The 18,536-nt window shown below is 45.8% G+C and overlaps 1 protein-coding gene and 1 long non-coding RNA gene across 2 annotated transcripts in view; both read right to left on the bottom strand.

Annotated features, from left to right (window-relative positions):
• Positions 1-590: 590 nt before the first annotated feature.
• Positions 591-12,805, bottom strand: LOC135093624 (myeloperoxidase-like). The gene is made up of 17 exons (XM_063993047.1): positions 12,656-12,805; positions 9,764-10,040; positions 9,190-9,298; positions 8,850-8,977; positions 7,185-7,358; positions 6,673-6,817; positions 6,451-6,538; positions 5,972-6,144; positions 5,575-5,692; positions 4,781-4,906; positions 4,295-4,465; positions 3,684-3,831; positions 3,163-3,329; positions 2,654-2,748; positions 2,139-2,285; positions 1,527-1,695; positions 591-1,306 (listed from the first exon to the last, which is right to left on the bottom strand). Exons 1-17 carry the CDS (start codon positions 12,677-12,679, stop codon positions 1,235-1,237), a joined length of 2,331 nt encoding a protein of 776 aa, XP_063849117.1. The 5' UTR covers positions 12,680-12,805; the 3' UTR covers positions 591-1,234.
• Positions 12,806-13,145: 340 nt separating this feature from the next.
• The window catches only part of LOC135093622 (uncharacterized), a 132,536-nt gene continuing 127,145 nt past the window's right edge, over positions 13,146-18,536 (bottom strand). The window contains exons 4-5 of the long non-coding RNA XR_010263434.1: positions 16,154-16,225; positions 13,146-13,293 (exon numbers count right to left, since the gene is read on the bottom strand). This is a non-coding gene — a long non-coding RNA (uncharacterized LOC135093622). The remainder of the gene's footprint in view (positions 13,294-16,153; positions 16,226-18,536) is intronic.

The following is an 18,536-nucleotide window of genomic DNA, read 5'->3' as shown; positions in this document are numbered from 1 at the left end:
AACGTTTTTAATGAGGAATGCAGTGTCAAATCCTTTTAGTCCCGCAACGTATAACCTTCGACAACAGGCAGCGCTGGCTTCATGGGATACTCTTTGTGACAGTCATAGCATCAACACACACGCATAGTGATTCACTATCTTTTTTTAATCCAAGCGGTGCCATATGACCTCAGTGATGCAGCGCGTTAGTCACTTAAGCAATGCGTTGGTCCTTTTACCACGAATCCCCCACCACCACACCACCAACATTACCTTATCTTCGAAGGCTCTACTCCTTCGCCACCTCTGTAAACACAGTGAAGGAAGCAAGAAGTCTGAACCAAAGTGGAGGGTTTCAAAGACCCACAACCCTCCAGCGCCTCAACGTGTAACGCTCCTTGTATTCTTGAGGGAAGCGTTGCAGTTACTCTCGTTACAAACGTTTTGTACCAGTAACGCTCAACAGCTCACTTTGCAATGCAGTGTGGCGTGCAGGTGACATCCGCAAGTCACCACCAACCGTGCACCGTTTGATGCAGTACCCAAGCCACCACTGGGCTGAGATGGGGTGTGTGTTTGTGAACAGTTTAAAGCATAAGTAAAAAATATAGTGTTGATGGAATATTTTAATGGGTCGAAAGTGTAAGACAAAAAAAGTTTTGAGGCGATTACTTGACAACGCCACAATGTTGATGCTATCACAGGTGTTGAGGTTTGCTGATCATCACTACAAGTTTTCCCAGTTCAGTGCTTCAGTGTTACGGTTTCTTCATTACAACAATCTGACAAAATTCTGACCATCTTTCCTCCTCATCTCAGCCACGCCACCACCTGCCTTAAAGACACCAATCCGCGAACAGTATTTATTACAAATTTAATAATATCAATGAACAGGAACACCAGCTAGATTAGAAGCGTTTTGCCAGACAATTCACAAGTTCATTACCTAATCTTATTTACAAACGTATATGGAAATTCCCAAAAATATTCATCGTCACTGAGTTTCCGGAATCGAATATTTGTTTCAACGTTACAGTGACAAACTTTGACAACGAATGGAGGCAGATAAGTACTCATTTCGATACTTCAGCTCCAATTTTGCTACTCGTTCTGACTTTTATCTCCATTTTTCGACAATACTCCACGTTTGCTACCTATTTTGGCTATCTCCATGTTCACTACTCATTATCTTGACACTTAAAACGCTGGTGCTCTCTCCAAGTACTCCACGACCTCCTCCTGCAGCAGTCCGGCCTCAGCAAACAAGTCGGCAGTGCTCGTCATGCTCGGGGTGTTGGCAGCCGGACAGGTGAGGCTGGCACCGCAGCTGACAAGAAGAGCAGACTTTAGGGTGTGATGTACAGGACTGAAATGCTGCAGAATGTGAGGTTGCGCCAGAGGTTACGACACTATTGGGGGGAAAAAATGAAGAAGCAGGAAAAATCAGAAGTGAAAGCGAAAAAGTTATGGAAAAAAACTGCATTTTCACGCAAACTAAAACTGATCTAATTGTGTAGGTAAACCGAGGGAAACTGTGGCGGCGTTACCAGTCCTCCATCGTGGCAGCGGCAGGAGAGGCAGTGGGAGACGTGCACCGGCCGCCCGTAAGCGTAGGTGTGGCCCAGGTACTCGCAGTCCACCAGCTCCTTGCTGTGGTACTCCTTCCACGGCGCCAGGTCCAAGGGCGTGAGGTGATTACACGGCACCAGAGGATTCCTGTCAGGGGATAAAGGAAATATTTTAAACAGTATATTGAGAAAGTACGAGTATATAAGGAATGAAGGAAGGAACGCTGAAATTACAATACAAAACCTATTTCTACTATGTTAATATACACTCAGGTATGGGAAAAAATTATGAAAATAGAAATACAGTGGAAGGTTTGAAATACAGTGGAAGGTTTGAAGTTTCCGGATGGTCTGGGCTGCTCTTGGGGATCTTATCAGTGAAGACAATAATAAAACTAGTCAAGAGAGCGAGATAAAGAATACAAGACATGAAAACAATACAAGACCTGAAAACACAGAATATATTATAACAGGAGTACAAGATAATTATAGACTTGAGGAAAACGAGGACAGGCAAGACAAAAACAAAATACAGCACATTATAGTTTCGAATCAGAAGCACAGGAGTTCGAAGCCTCAAACCGAACCAACCCTCTCTGAGCCGGCCGGTGGAACACGCTGGCGGGCACCCTCTCATTCTTCTCGTCCAGGTTGTCACACAGCACACGCCCCAGGGAGGAGGAGCTACGAATGGCGCGCAGCTGGGAGGAACTGAAACCTGCATCCACGTTCTCATACCTGGCGAGTGAAGCAAAGGTATATACTGGGTCCTTTCACGAACTGGGTAAAGGAATATTGATAACGTTGATGCTTAATTAAATTCAAGGTATATTCATGTTTATGTTGTAAAAAAGCTCGTACTGTACTTCATTTTATTCACTAGTTGGGTAATATGTAATGAAAGAGGCGTAATCTGTGTTGATAAATTCCCGAGATGAATTTGTTAGTTTATATTGGACTTGTGCAGGAAAGCGCCCGGGGATTTTCACTAATTGGGAAAAAGGTAATATATATAAAGGAAGATGAATACATTGATGCTTAAAATCCCGAGATGCATGCTTGGGTGGGGAGGGAAGAGCAGGGGAGGGAAACAGACAGGCACTCACCAGAACCTGTCTCCTCGCCTCAGGTTGAAGAACTGGTACCCAATGAGGCAGGCGAAGGTTGGCCCCACCAGACCCCCTGACACTGGGTACTCCGCCTGCCGCCACGCCCGCCACGCCCACGCCACACACATCACCGTCACAGGCAGACAGAAGCACAAGTAATGCAAATGTAATACAAAGATTGAACTCCAAATGCAATACCAGTGCCTTCTAGCTTCCTTTCACTTGTCCACTTCCTCTTCCACTCAGCAATCCTCTTATGAAAGCAACATGAAAATACAAATTCACACGTAATTCAGACTGAACACTAAGCATCAAATACGAAATAAATTAGTGTCTTATTCTATTCTTTCATGCAGTCCTTCCACTTACCCACTTCCCACTCACTGATCCTCCCACGTCCCAATCACATGCAGACAATCATAAGCAAAATAAAAAATACTAACAAACTCCAAAAGTAAAATCAGTGCCTTATTCTGTCTTCCTTCCACTTGTCCCCTTCCACTTACCAGGCCTCCCACAAACAAATCCACATCCTCCACCTTGGCGTAGGCTTTGCTGAGGGCGTGCACGGCCTGGCGGGGCATGGCGCTCAGCAGGTCGTCAAAGGTGGTGGTGACGGGGCCGCCGCACGCCTCCCGGTACTTCACGTAGGGCGGCAGGCCGTGCTCCCGCCCTGCCAGGGAACAGTTACGATTGACTCATGTACGTACGTCACTCAAGTCTGTGTTTATTTTTTCTTCGTCTTCTATTTACTTTTTTTGTAACGAGTCCATTTTTCAGACCGTCACCTTCTGCTTCTACTACTAAATTTCATCGTTTTCATCCAGTAAATTTCATTGATAATAACCGTATCTCACTTTTAAAGAATTAAGACAAAAAAAAAAAATTAAAGAATTAAGACAAAAAAAAAAAAAACTATTGACCGATGCATACTTTTTAAATCCATATTCTTATTCCCCCTTCTCTCTTTGCTATCCCTCCCCTCCCCTCCTCTCCCCTCCTTCCACTCCCACCCCACCACCAGTACCTCTCGCAATGTTCCTGGCGAAGAGGTCCTGCCCCGGGATGTGGCTGCCCTCGAACAGTCTGTCCACGAGAGAGGCCACCAGGTGGAGATCCACAGCCTGGAGTCCCGTGCCCATCAGACCCCGCAGAACTTGGTCACACATGTCCGGCTGTGGGAGGAGGAGGAGGAGAAAGAAGGAGGAGAAGTTAGAGATGATGGAGGAAAGAAAATGAGGGAGGAGAAACAAGGGGAGAAAAAAAAGAGGAAGGAAGAGGAGGAAAGACGATGAGAATGATGATAAAGAAGAGGAGGAAAGGAGAAAGATGAGAAAAAAATGGAGGGCAGGATCAACATAAAGATGAGGCATTTTTTCTTCCCCTTATCTCTCAATGCTTTCATCCATTCACTCATCCATCCATCCAATCTGTCAGTCCATCCAAACCTTACACTCCTCATATCCCTTGCTCTCAACCTAACGTAACCAAACCAATTACTCCACTAATCCATCCACCCACCCCAAGCACTACTAATCTCTCCACTTCAACAAAAATCACTCAGTCTTCCTAATCCTTACCTTCCCTTTAGTATCCCTTAATCCCATTCACCTCTGCCCACCCCCCCGCTTCCCTCACCAGCAGGGCCATTGAAGTGTTGTGGAAGGTCAGCACGAGGGGCACGGAGGCCACGGGGAGGTACTTGGAGTTCAGGAGCAGAAGGTCGTCAGTCACCATGGTGTGTCCCACTCTGAAGGCCGCCGTGGAGAACTCGTTGAGGATGGACGGGTCGGCGCTGCTGTCGTACTCCTGCAGAACGCGCCGACGAAGGGTTACAAAAAGGGGTAGCTTAAGTTTCTGCACGTATTTGAGGGAGCATGAGGAAACCGAGTGAAGAATGAATGGGGAATGAATGAAGGGGATGAGGGACTGTATTAAATATCAGGGCAAGGTGGGCAATGGACAAGGACAGTAAGAATAATAGCAACAGAATGGGAAAAAAAAAAAAAAAAATAAATAAACGAACTCTAAAACCAGCTCAGTACTCCCGCTAACCCACACTGCCTCACATTTACACCTGGGCTTCACACCTGTGCCACTCTCACCTGGGGACAGCGCCCTCACCTTGTAGTAGCCCGAGGTCTCTGGCTGCAGGCGGTAGTCCTTCGTCTTGATGGAGCCAAGTAGCTCCGGGAGGAACTGGCTGTATACAATGTGCTGGTACTGCGCTATGTTGACGCGGCGCGCCTCCTGGTGGTGGCGGCAGGAAACAAGTTGGACCACGTGCGTAATCTGAAGCATTTCCTCACCGCACCTACACTACACTCAGAAACCTCTAGTTGAAGTTTAACGGGTTTTAAGGAAGTTTTTATGGTTCTAGTGACAAGTTATCAAGAATTTTATATCGTTAACACCTCCACTACACTCAAAAGCTTCTAGTTGAAGTTTAACAGGTTTTTAAGGAAGTTTTTACGGTTCTAGCGACAAGTTATCAAGAATTTTATATCGTTAACACCTCCACTACACTCAAAAGCCTCTAGTTGAAGTTTAAGTTTTTATGGTTCTAGTGACAATTTACCAAGAATTTTATAACAGGAGAAACCCTCTTGAGGACCCGGCTAATCACATGAATCAGGACCATTTTCTGAAACACTTCGTCGCCGCATCTCCACTACACTCAAAAAGCCTCTAGTTGAAATTACACGAATTTTTAGTGAAGTTTTTATGGTTCTAGTGACAGATTAACAAGATTTCTACATTATAAAGATAAACACTTGAGGAGCTGGCTAATCATCGCCTCGGCCTTTGAAATTAATCGTGGTGAGTGCAAAGATTGGTAGTGTAGCCAAGAATAGAAGGAAAATCAATGTAGTCAAGAACAGAAAGGCAATCATAGTCACGCTGGCCTCCCTCATTACCTGGTAGATGCGCTCGTCGTCCCAGTGCGGGTTGAGATTCCCCAGCTGCCGCGCCAGTCTGTTGTGCTCCCGGAAGAACGTCACGTGCATCACCGTCAGGCTCAGGTGCTCGTTGCTCCTGCAGGCGGCGCGGACGGAGGTAAACAGCGAACAGGTGACACACAACACAAGTCTTACCCCTGCCACTTCTATCTCGTCCACACCCACTCCACTACATCCCTCTCATCCACACTCATTCATTTCCCCACCACTTCCCTGTCACCCACACCCATTCCACTACTTCCCTTTCATCCACACTCACTTCTCCACCACTTCCTTCTCAGCCACACCCACTACCACTTAATCCACTTCCCTCTCGGCCCCACCCACTCCCTTCCCTCACGGCCACTCCGCTCACCTCGCATCCCCGACAAAGAAACACTTATCCTCCTCAGTCCTGCATTCCTCGAAGGCCTTGCCCTCTTTCATGACGGGGAAGCCACCAAGGTCACCGAACTGCCGCACCTCGATGAGCATCCCGTAGGAGTGCAGCCGCAGCTCCCTCTCCCGGCAGTGGTCGCTCCCGTACACCTGCAGGAAGTTAAGGCGAGACTCGCAGGTGCAGGAAATATTTGGGATTTGAAAGATTTAGGGGAAAAAGGAAATGCTTGGAAATAGAAAAAAAAAAAAAGTGAAAATAGAAAAGATTGAAAATGCAGAAAAAACCTCGAAAGTTGACTGGAAAACCTTGAAAGTTAGCAAAATATGAATTTACAAAAAAGTGAACATCCACAGAATAAAAAAAAAAAAAAAAAAAAAAGAAGTAAAAGCTGACAGAAAATGTTTGGAAACGAGTAGATCACCAACATCTTCCAGACGGGCGGAGGCAACACTCACCGTAGACAGGTCGAGGAAGGCAGTGTTGAGGGACACCTGCTCGATGGATGGGCGCCCCAGGGAGTCATGCCCGCCCACTGCCTCGCTCCTGACCACCAACACAAGTAAAAAATAAATAAAAAAAAACATCTCTAGTTACACCAGTTAAAAAAAAAAAATTACTTTCAATTTAATCAGTTAATAAAATTCCATAAAAATACATCACTTTCCCCCAAGACCCACCTGACGAAGGGCAAGCACAGACGCTGGTTGTAGATATCGTGCTGCTGGAGGTGCGGGTCGTCTGAAGGGATAGGGATGGGTGCACAGTGTCGGTCCCTCCACGAGTCACAGTCCTCACAGCGCCTCTCTGGCCCCTGCGTGCGCCCTGGGGGAGGGGAGGTGTGAGGAGGGCATGGGGAACGCAGGGAGATGTAGGGAGGGGGTTGGGGAAGGCAGGGGGATGTAGGGAGGGGGTTGGGGAAGGCAGGGGAATGTAGGGAGGGGGTTGGGGAAGGCAGGGGGGATGTAGGGAGGGGGTTGGGGAAGGTGTAGGGGGAAGTTGTAAAGCAGGTAAGGATGATGATAAAAAGGAGTTTAAAAAAAGCGAGATAAACGGCAGAGAGAGAGAGAGAGAGAGAGAGAGAGAGAGAGAGAGAGAAAGTTGGAGGTTAGTCTAATGCAAGATAAAATTTCACAGAACCAAACCAGCCGTGTCATCACTACTCGTATTTTCTCACTTTCGCGGCCTTTACCTTTGAGCGTCGGCACCACACTCAGGTCGTGGTCCACAAACTGACCCAGCTGCATCAGGAGGAGGTTGTGGGAGGTGGCGGGGTTGGGCGGCACCTCCCTCACCTGCAGGGACACGCGGCGAGGGTTGGGCAGCAGTCCCCCGCCCGCTGACAGTATTCTCATCCATGCGGAGTCTGTGGGGGGCAGCGTGGAGGGTCGTGAGGGCAGAGGGAGGGAGGTTTGGGCTTGTTAGTGGTAATGTCTATGTTTGTTTTTTGTGGTGTCCTCGGTTGGTTAGATAGATAGATAGATAGAGTTGGTTGGTTGGTTAATCAGTCAGTTAATTCAGTCAGTCATTCAGTATTTACAATGTTCTAAGTCAATCCACAGCTGAGGAATTCTTAAACCATTGATAAGTGATTTTTTTTTCCTGGTGTTGCTGCAAGTCATGTAAAAACTGTCATTTATTCGATTCATTATTTGCGTCTTAAGAATACTTTTATTATTCAATTTTCAAACCATGATTTTTAAGCAGATTACTTCACTGATCTGGCAACACCCGCGTCACTATCTGGTCCTCCTTTCAATACCTCGTCGTTAGCCCTGAAAGCTTTCGCCATCACATCATCTGAACCAGCAACACGTGTCCTGAGAGTGGCACGGGAGCAGCGGGCGCCCACACCTGTTATTATGCGGTGACCTCGACCCCTCCCCTCACTTGGCACTTAAAAAAAAAAACCGTTCTCCTTACAACAAAGCGGTCAGCACAGTACTGGGTCACCGCAGCGTGCCTGTCTGTCTGTCCCCTTTCTCTCGTCGCCTCCACCAGACCCTTAATTGTGACGTGGCCAACCGTTCACTCCCAAACCTCACTTAACCGCGTCCAGAAGGCACATTATGAACACACTAGTAATAATATAGTTTACGAAGAGCCTGTAGCGCCCCAGGACTTATAAGGAACACAAGCACCACCTCCCAGCCCCGCATGGCCTGGCAACCCAATGTGACCTTGCCGAGTCCCGAAAAAGTGAAATTGTTACACTGTCCAGTTTTATCCAGGTGTGGCCTTGTCTGTACCTCGTCTACACCTGCCCGAGGACCTGTACCTGGCCGCACCATTTAAGGCAGCCACAGGTGTGCTTGTCAGACATGTGGGGTACTCAAGGTCATTTATTATTAATACCAATTTTACTTTCAAACTTCCTAGGCTAAAACTTGGTGATACTAAATACTTGATCCTTTACTAAAACAATCATATACCAAAAACTTAATAAATAATAGTCCACAGCCACTCATAGGCCTCCCACAGCTTGGGTCTCTTGTTCATCCCCTTGTTACCTCACCGTTGCCATGAATCCCTCTACCTGACTCACGAAGCTTCAATTATCGTCTGATTGCTAAACAATTTCTATTTTTTTTTTATATATTTTGTTCAAGACTCTTAAATATATTAGTCCTAGAAAGACAAGATTGAAGTCACTTTTTCTTTGCTTACGTCCAAACAAACTATATTTTACAACAGACTGAAGATTAACAAAGCGTGATCATAACGGTAAAGGGTCAGACGGTTAAGGGTCAGACAAGTACGTGAAACACACGTCACCCTTTTCAAAATAGTTTTCTTTTACTCCCACCAGTTTTCTACGAGTCAGTTTTCAAGGGTAACTCGAGCAAAGGAGACTCACCGAAGACTGGCGGCAGGACACGACTCATGGGCTGCCCCGAGGTGCCCAGGTGGGGGTTGAGGAGGTTGTTGCAGCGCCCTGTGATCGTGCGAAAGTTGGAGGAGGCGTTGCAGGCGACCGGGACATCCCTGAAGAGGAGGAGGAGATTACAAACGGATAATAATGGATAAAAAGCCCAAGGATGAGTAATTAAATTGTTATGTAGTTACAGAACCAAGACACGATGGTAAGATCCTCGCACATTGACAACTATACATGTTCGAATCGCCCTCAGTCCCTGGCGTGTTAAAGGAGGTAATACAATGAGGTGGGGCATAGGCTCAGGTCTTAAAGGCGTTACCTGCAGGTCGGGGTGTTGGGCAGCAGGTCGTCGGGCAACACGGAGGGAGGCTGGGAGGGGGGGCGTCCGTCAGGGTCAGCCCAGTAAGGGGACACGCTGGGGTCACTGCCTGCAGGAGGGGAGGAAGGGGTAACAGGATTTGGGGATCTCTTGCTTATCATTAACTTAATCTAACGTGCCTAGAGAGGAGACGAAGGAGGTAAAGATTTGGTGCAGTATCTTAATATACGCTTACCTATAATTAGTCTAACCTAAATATATTAACTAAACTTTACCTAATCTAATTCCAAACCTAATCAACCTAACCTGGATGAGGGAACAAACGAGACATAGGACCTAACTTGACCTAACCTAATTAATCTTACCCACACTAGCAGCTTCACCTCACCTAACGCACCCTGGCACGCTCACCAAACGTAACCTAACTTAGCCTAACCTAACCCAGAAACTAAGCTAACCTAACCCACCCTGGCAGCCTCACCTAACCTAACCTACCCAAACCTAACTAAACCTAACCCACCCTGGCAACTTCACTTAACCTAACTTCTAACCTAACTAACACTGTCAGCCTCACCTAGATGCGTCTGAGATCCCGCAAGAGGCGACGGTTGGGAAGGCGCCTGCACCACACGCCCTTGGTAGTCTACTGAAGGGTACTCCAGGATACTAGCGGGCTTGACTGGAGGGTGATCGTGGATGGTGGCAGTGGTGGCGTGGGCGTGGTGGATATACCCGAAAACGTTGTCGTGGGTGTGGGCGTACAGGGTGTTAGGAGGAGCGTTCTGAGTCGCTTCAAGTACTACAGAAGTGTGAAGAGCCAGACTCAACCCCCGGGAACTCACCGCCAGCACCTGAAGGAGGGAGAGGAGGGGCTTCTTGTAATGCCTGTAGACGGGGAAGACTTGGTAACAGAAGTGAAAGTTGTTTTAGTTCATCTGTCCAGTATCTGAAGGAGGGGGGATGAAGAAGGGCGCGAGTTTGCAATATATGAAAAGGAGGAGGAGTAGTAGTAATAGTAGTAGTAGTAAAGATATTTGTCGTTCTAGCCTATCATTTCATCTAATACCTGAAGAAGGCGACAACGCACGGGAGAATAAGTTAGTAATACCTGAAGAAGGGAAGAAGTGGTAGTAGTAGTAGTAGTAAAGGTATTTCTACTTGTTATTGTCTATTTCTAAACTAATATCTGAAGGAGGCGACGACGCAGGGGAAAGCAAGTCAGCAATACTTGAAAAAGTTAAAGAATCAAAACTGTTCGTCATCAAATGAAGGAGGCGGCGTTGCAGGTCTCAATAGCAAGGTCGTTCAAGCCGTTCTCACCTGTCGCTCTACCTGTTGTACTTGTCCATTACTTATCGTCCTAAGAGTATGTGGGACAACCAACGCGCACTTTTTACACCACAGAGATAAAAAGGGGTGGTCCTCTACAGATGAGAGGAGCGAAAGTGCTGCCCCGTGTGTGTGTGTGTGTGTGTGTGTGTGATTCAAAGGTGTGGTCATATGCTCTAGTTTAATATACAGGGCAGTAGATTTTCTAAGGGCGGGGTCACTAAGCTCACCATCATAACCTTAGTCTTGATTCATTGCCTATCACTGCATGAAAACCCACACTGCCTTATCGAATTTTAAGGACCTACTGTGAAACCCCTCTACGCCCCACTTCGCTGCTTTCGAAAGGCTCTAGTTGAAGTTACACGGGTTCTCAATGGTGTTTTTATAGTTGAGGGATTAATAAGGTTTCTATATTAACAGGAGACGCAATTGGGAACCTCGTTAATTATCTCTGCTGTCTTTGAAAACTGTCGTCGTGGGTGCGGAGTGTTTCAGAATGCGGGTCTTTGCCACGTGTAAGGGTAAAGGGTTCCTGTAGGTGCCCTGACTTGAATCATTATCGCTAACAAGAGCTAACCACAGTAGTTTAGTCTCTTACGAAGCTTCAGTCCTTTATCTCAGCCACTGCAACATGACTGCTTCTCTCTTTCGTAAATTAATCGCGTGCATCTCTATTTTTATCTCAATTTCTTCTAATCTTCGTTTGTTTTCTTTATCAACGATCGAAAACTTTCATCAATCTAAACTTTTTCCACTTTTTTTCATTCTTCCTTTATCGTTTCATTTATCCTTCCATGTAATTAATTTTCACTTAATTCTCGTTCATACATTTTTTTTCATTCTTTCATCCTCCATACATTCCCTTCCATCCTTTTCACTTCACTTCACTTGCTTTCACCCATTCTTCCACTCACTCGTCCCTTCCCTCCTTCCCTCCCTCCCTCCACCTCTCTCATTCACACACACACACACACACACACACACGCCAGTTTTGTCCACGTAAAAGAATGAAAAGGCGAAAGCTCCATTCAGTTTCACCAACAAATAAGGGCAAGACACATAACCCTTCCACCCTCTACCCTGCCCTGCTCTAGGTGGAAGTGGTGGAATGAGGGTGGAGGTTGACGGACCAGGTTAAGGAGTGGAGGGTCGGAAGGTTACGGGGAGATGTGGAAAGGAGGAAGGGGATGCAGTATTGAGGTAGTGGAGTACTGGGGTGGAAGGGTAAAGGAAGTGGAGAAGTGGAAGGACGTGGATGAATAGAACTGGAAGAAAGGAAACAAGGTGGAAGGGGTTACGAATGGAGGATGGAAGAGACTGAGAAGGGAAGTGGAGGAGATGGAAGGAAGAAGAGAGAGAAAGGGAAGAAACAGGTGGGATGGAAGAGGGAGAGAACTGTGGGGGGTAGGAGATGAGGGGGAAGGGGGGAGCTGGCCAAAGAAGAGGAAGAGGAGGGAACGGGAATGGAGTGGAGAGTGGAGGGGTGGGGGGTGGGGTGCAGAAGAAGGGCGGATCAACACTCCTATAACTAGTGAAACCTGACTTGACTCGCGATACGCACAGTGGTCAACCCTCAAACATCTTCATCCCTTCATGACGTTTATGACTCAAGAAGCAGACGACCCACGCCGCCGCCTTTCACTGCCACGACCTAACGACCCAGCCACACTAGCGGTACCTGGTGGGATGCAAACTAGCCACTCAAGTCTACACAACGAGACGCCGCAGTGCCCCCTTGAATGGAACTGAAAAGAGAGGTAGGAGGAGAAAGAGGAAGGGGCGGATAAGCGGAGGGAAAGACAATGACAATAACTGAAGGAAGAGAAAGAACAACCTAATAAAGAAAAAAATATATCGTATGACAGTTAAATACAAGACACTAAAAGATGAAAGATAAAAAAAACAGAATTAGATGGAAAGACTAAGATGGAAAGATTGAAAAAAAAAAAAGGAACAAAAGTCGATGAAAGGATGGACTCAAGGACTTAGCACTCCAAAGGGCGTCTCCTGCACCACACGCAAACAGTCAGCGCAAACACACTCACTGATCCTACACGCCCACGCCAAATACGTCCCTCCTACACCACCACCACCACCACCTTCTGCGCCTCCTTCACCTCCTCCATCCACCCACCACGAAAAGAAGAGCCGCCCTCATGGCCTCAATACTGCCACCCTAGCACCGCCACCCACAGCACTCACGCCGCCCACAAAGACTAAAGTGACCGGCGCCTCTCCCTCCCCCCAAGTGAGCCGTGAATCTTGCCTCATTTGAGTCGAAACGCGGTTCATTTGCTTCGAAACAGCTAAAGGGGTTTGTATATTGCGTTTTGTGTAGTTTGGAGTGCCTGAAGGCTTATTGCTTGGTTCTTCGTAGTTGTAGTAGTGGTTAGTAGTGGTGGTAGTAGTAGAAACACAGAAAAAGTAGTAGTAGTAGTAGTAGTAGTAGTAATTCACACATGATAGTTCTACATGTCTAGTTACGTAAATGACAATAAATTAAATGACTCAAGAATAATAAGGACAACCCAGTCTCGATAATGTCAATTCTTATTCTAAATCTAAACTGTTTAAACTCTCCAAGCATGTGTATCATGGATCACTCGAACCCTTGTTGTGTAATTACCTCGCCCACCTGCCTGTTCGCGTACCTGTCTGTCTGCCTCACACACACACACCCAAGCAGGTAGCAGTAGTGGTGGTGGTGGTAGTAGTGGTGGTGGTTGTAGTTGTTGTTGTTGCAGTAGTAGTAGTTGTTGTAGTAGTAGTTCACTGACAAAATACAAGCTCTTATAAAAATTTTCCGTCACAAACACTTGAAAAATATATAAAAAATAAATAAATGAAAAATAAAACAGATACATCAATAAATAAACAAAAAGAAAAAGGATAAATAGATAAATAGATAAATATAATACTAACAATAAGCACCTTCAAGACCCAAAAACCACATTCCAATACTAAAACCAGCACTAGCAATTAGAGATAACACACACACACACACACACACACACACACACACACAACAAGCAAACAGGCAACATACCACGTGCTCACCACCACCACCACCACCACCATTGACTAATCAGATGACGCGCCCCACAGCTGACCTGGTGACGTAATGCAAAAATGAAGGAGTTGGTGGGACATCAACCCCTTAACTTAACACAGGTCTCCTCCCCTTCACTCCCCGCCCATCTCAGTAGCTCCGCCTATCACCCTCGCCACGCCCACTCCACGCCCACGCCACGCCTCAAATTGTAACCTCTGCTCTCGCCTCACCTGCCAACTCTCCCCCTCTACCTGTCCACGGTGATGTACAGGCTGGGAGAAAATACACACAAAAAATGAAAAAAAAAAAAAAAAAAAAAAAAAAAAAAAAAAAAAAAAAAAACACTAGGTAAATGAAAGGAAAGTTGTCGCGGAAATACAATCTTAAGGTTTTTCAAGTGTTTTTTTTTCTTCTGTTTTAAGTTTGTTTTGTTTAAGTAGAGAAGTGCATGAAGCGAAAATGATATGTAAAATGAATGCTGTAATATTTAATGAACGAGAGAAGAGAGACCCGCCCCTCTGTCCCCCCACCCCAACACACACACACACACACACACACAACTGCCCGTGCTCTCGTCCATAACTCCTCACACCACCACCACAACCACCACCACCATTATCACCTTCCCCACCCATAAACCACCACCTGTCGCGCTTCCAGGTGTGAGGGCAGGCCAGGTGACCCATCTCTCTCTCTCTCTCTCTCTCTCTCTCTCTCTCTCTCTCTCTCTCTCTCTCTCTCTCTCTCTCTCTCTCTACGTTTCAATTTTCCGCTTCAAATGGTACGTGATCTTTTTTCCGTCTATGAATGAATCCAAGTTTTTTCCTTCTGGTCTGTAACACAACAAGAATTTTTCCCCGTGATCAAGTTACCGCGAGGGGAAAAATATATACATCTGACGCCAATTTTAATATAAGAACTCACAAACTGCTCAATTAACCCTACTTACATTATGATTAACATTTAAACCACACACACACACACACACACACACACACACACACACACACACACACACACACGTAAATAATGTAATCACTAATACACACTTCAACAACACAATCACCTATTTACACACTAACACTAGTTATTACACGCAAACCACTTCACTCACTCCACCACTTAACGGTCCAACTACACTTAACTACACCTGAACGCTCACCACCACCACCATCACTATCACCATAACCATCAACATCACTATCACATCTGCCACACACACACACACACACACACACACAAACACACGTAATTCTCCTTACTACTACTACTACTACTACTACTACTACTACTACTACTACTCCACTTATCGCTTGGCTAATTCCAGCATGAAGTAATCTGTGAAGTTTAAATGGCCACGTCTGGATGACACAGAATTTAAAGGGACCGTGTTTAGGGATAAGGGAGTGAAGGTTTGGTTAGATAAAAAAAAAGAAAAAAAAAGTGATAATTGAGAGTTTTGCATATTTGTTATCTTAATAGGATTTCTTAAGTTTATTATTATTATGTTAAGTGTTTATTAGTGTGTGTGTGTGTGTGTGTGTGTGTTGGTATAGAGCGGCACGTTACATCACACACACACACACACACACAGACACACACACCCTGAATAATAATTAGACATATTTCTAAGAACACACACACACACACGTACACGCACGCACACACACACACACACACACACATACACAATGACGGGTGAGAAAACGAAAGTAATGAGAGAGAGAGAGAGAGAGAGAGAGAGAGAGAGAGAGAGAGAGAGAGAGAGAGAGAGAGAGAGAGAGAGAGAGAGAGAGAGAGAGAGAGAGAGAGAGAGAGGGTGAGGAGGTGAAGGTGATTGTCTGTTTAAGGTGAAAAAAGGAAGGGTGAGGGGTGAAAGAGAGAGAGAGAGAGAGAGAGAGAGAGAGAGAGAGAGAGAGAGAGAGAGAGAGAGAGAGAGTGTGAGTTGGATCATTAATATACCTCTCTCTCTCTCTCTCTCTCTCTCTCTCTCTCTCTCTCTCTGTGGGACAATGAAAAGAGGTAAACACAAAAGGAAGAAAGACGAAAAGAAAGAAAATAAGGTAAAATAAAATCGAATACTTGACGAATAAAAGAAACAAGAAGTATTTAACAAAGCCATGATAAATGTCACGAAAAGGAGGAAAAAAAGGAAAAAAAGAAAAAAACACCTGAAGTATATGACATTACAAAACTCAAAAACTGCCTCACGAATTTACTTTTAAACCAAACTGTAAACATGAACATATCCTCCTCCTCTTCTTTCTCCTCTTCCGCTTCTTCCTCCTCTTCCTGTTCCACCTCCTCTTGTCTGTGGGTGAGCGAATGAGTGGATAGGGAGGAGGACGAGGAGGAAGGGGAGGAGAGTAAATGAAGATGAGACGGGAAGGAAGATTTGGTGAGTGAGTGAGTGAGTGAGTCTAGGAGAGGAGGAGAGAGAGAGAGGGAGGGTGAGGAGAAGGGGGAATAGGAAGGAGAGGAGGAAGAGAGGGAGGGATGGAAGGAAGGGGAAAGAGGAAGAGTTAGGGAGAGGGAAGGAGGAGGAGGAGGAGGGGGGGGAGGTGGAGGAGGAGGACTTACCTGCCAAAATTGGGTCGAGATATGCAAATTAGTGACCAGGTAAGGCGAGGCTCAGGGATTTACGTAACACACCTGTAATTAGACGATAGTGGCAGGTATGTTGCTCCTACTGCATCTCTCTCTCTCTCTTTCTCTCTCTCTCTCTCTCTCTCTCTCTCTCTCTCTCTCTCTCTCTCTCTCTTGTCCCATTTATTTCTAACATCATTCGAGAGAGGAAGATGAGGAAGAAGAAGAAGAAGAAGAAGAAGAAGAAGAAGAAGAAGAAGAAGAAGAAGAAGAAGAAGAAGAAGAAGAAGAAGAAGAAGAAGAAGAAGAAGAAGAAGAAGAACATGGAAAGAAAAACTAATGATGATGATGAAAGAGAAGAAAGTAAAACGAGAAAAAGAATAAACCAAACAAAACGCAAAAAAAAAAAGAAAAAAATAGATAATCAAGAAAACAAAGAAAATATATAAAACAAAACAAAACAAAACAAAAAAACTTACAAACTGAAAACAAACAAACAAACAAACAAAATTAAAACTCGCATCTCTCTCTCTCTCTCTCTCTCTCTCTCTCTCTCTCTCTCTCTCTCTCTCTCTCTCTCTCTCTCTCTCTCTCTCAGGTGATCCTTCAAACGACCCCATTACAAGGAAAACCAAATGAACAGGTGAGAAAGTTTACCTGTCTGTAATAAAGGAGAGGGGTGGGGGGCTGGGGTGGACAGGTAGAGGAGGGAAGGTATCCTGTCGACCCTGGCCTGGTGTGGGGGGGGAGGGGAGGAGGGGAGGAGGAAAGGAGGGAGGGAAGAAGGGAGGGAGGGAAGAGTAGATGCAAGAAGCGAGGGAAGGGAGGAGGAGGAAAGGGGAGAAAGTTGGGTTGGGTAGGTGGGAGGGGGTCAAGAGAGAGAGAGAGAGAGAGAGAGAGAGAGAGAGAGAGAGAGAGAGAGAGAGAGAGAGAGAGAGAGAGAGAGAGAGAGAGAGAGAGAGAGAGAGAGAGAGAGAGAGAGAGAGAGAGAGAGAGAGAGAAATAATAACCTAAACACAGCAACATAACGTTATTGGTAGTTACAACAACAACAACAACAACAACAACAACAACAACCATTACCACCACCACCACCACCACCACCACCACCCCTCCCCCGTTATTTGTGCTTCCCTTCCTCCACATCCTGCTGGGGAGGTCCTGCAGGGGTGGGGGAGGGGAAGGCCGCTCATTGGACACCACCCCAATGACGTCATGTCCAGCTGTCCTTGATTGGATGAGGAATTTCCAACACACACTCACGAACGCACATCACCACAAGAGAACACAAAGGAAGAATGAACAGCATCAGATTTGTTGTTGGTGGTGATTTAAGGTGCACACACATCATCGCAAAGGAACACAAAGGAAGAATGAGCAGCAGCAGATTTGTTGTCCTCCATTGGGTTGTTTGCGATAAGGTGGAATGTTATACTGTCTAATTTTGGATAATTTTCATCGATTTTTGTCTCTGTCTGTATTCCTGTCATAAATCCGTCTCTTTAGTTATCCATCTAATTATGTTTTATTTATTCACTGTCTGACCTGACCTAACGTAAATTGTTCCAAGCTTATTTACCTAACCTAACCTATCCTGGCCTAACTTAACCTTATCTAATCTAACCTAACCTATCCTAGTCGAACATCACTTAATCTAATTCAACCTTATTTAACCATGTCTTTTAACCTGATCTAACGCCAACACAGCCCACAGTAACCTAAGCATACTTAATCTAATCTAACATGCCCTAAGCTAACCTAATCTGTCTTAGCATGTCCTAACCTAAGCTTTTTTAACATGTCCTAACCTAACCTAACCTAACTTAACCTAACCTAACCTAACCTAACCTATCCTAACTTAACCTAACCTAACCTGTCTTACCATGTCTTAACCTAACCTAAGCCAACCTAACCTCTTCTAAATTAAGTGATGCAGGTTAGTACAATCAATAACACCTCTGTCAATGTGTGTGCGTGTGTGTGTGTGTGTGTGTGTGTGTGTGTGTGTGTGTGTGTGTGTGTGTGTGTGTGTGTGTGTGTGTGTGTGTGTGTGTGTGTGTGTGTACCTGCTTCCCTCTACCTGCGCGTCGGAGCACCTATACTTACCTGACTGCAAGATGAATGCGACCACAGCTTGTCCATCCAGAGAGTTAAATAAATGTCTCTCTTTTTATTGTTTCCATTTACATAACAATCCATCACTCTTATCTCCCCCTCTCCCCCCCCTCTCTCTCTCTCTCTCTCTGCACACCTGGGCCACTGTAATGGGTGGTACAGGTAAGATTGGGGGGGGAGGTTACCTGGGCGCCAGCGACAGGTCACGCCGAGACAGGACCGCTCGGTGAGATGGGCCTTGGCGGAGGAGGAGGAGGAGGAG

The sequence above is a fragment of the Scylla paramamosain genome, chromosome 43 (assembly GCF_035594125.1).
Source record: "Scylla paramamosain isolate STU-SP2022 chromosome 43, ASM3559412v1, whole genome shotgun sequence".
Lineage (NCBI taxonomy): Eukaryota > Metazoa > Arthropoda > Malacostraca > Decapoda > Portunidae > Scylla > Scylla paramamosain.
The sequence above is the reverse complement of the archived record's forward strand: the minus strand, read 5'-3'. Positions and strand labels throughout refer to the sequence as shown.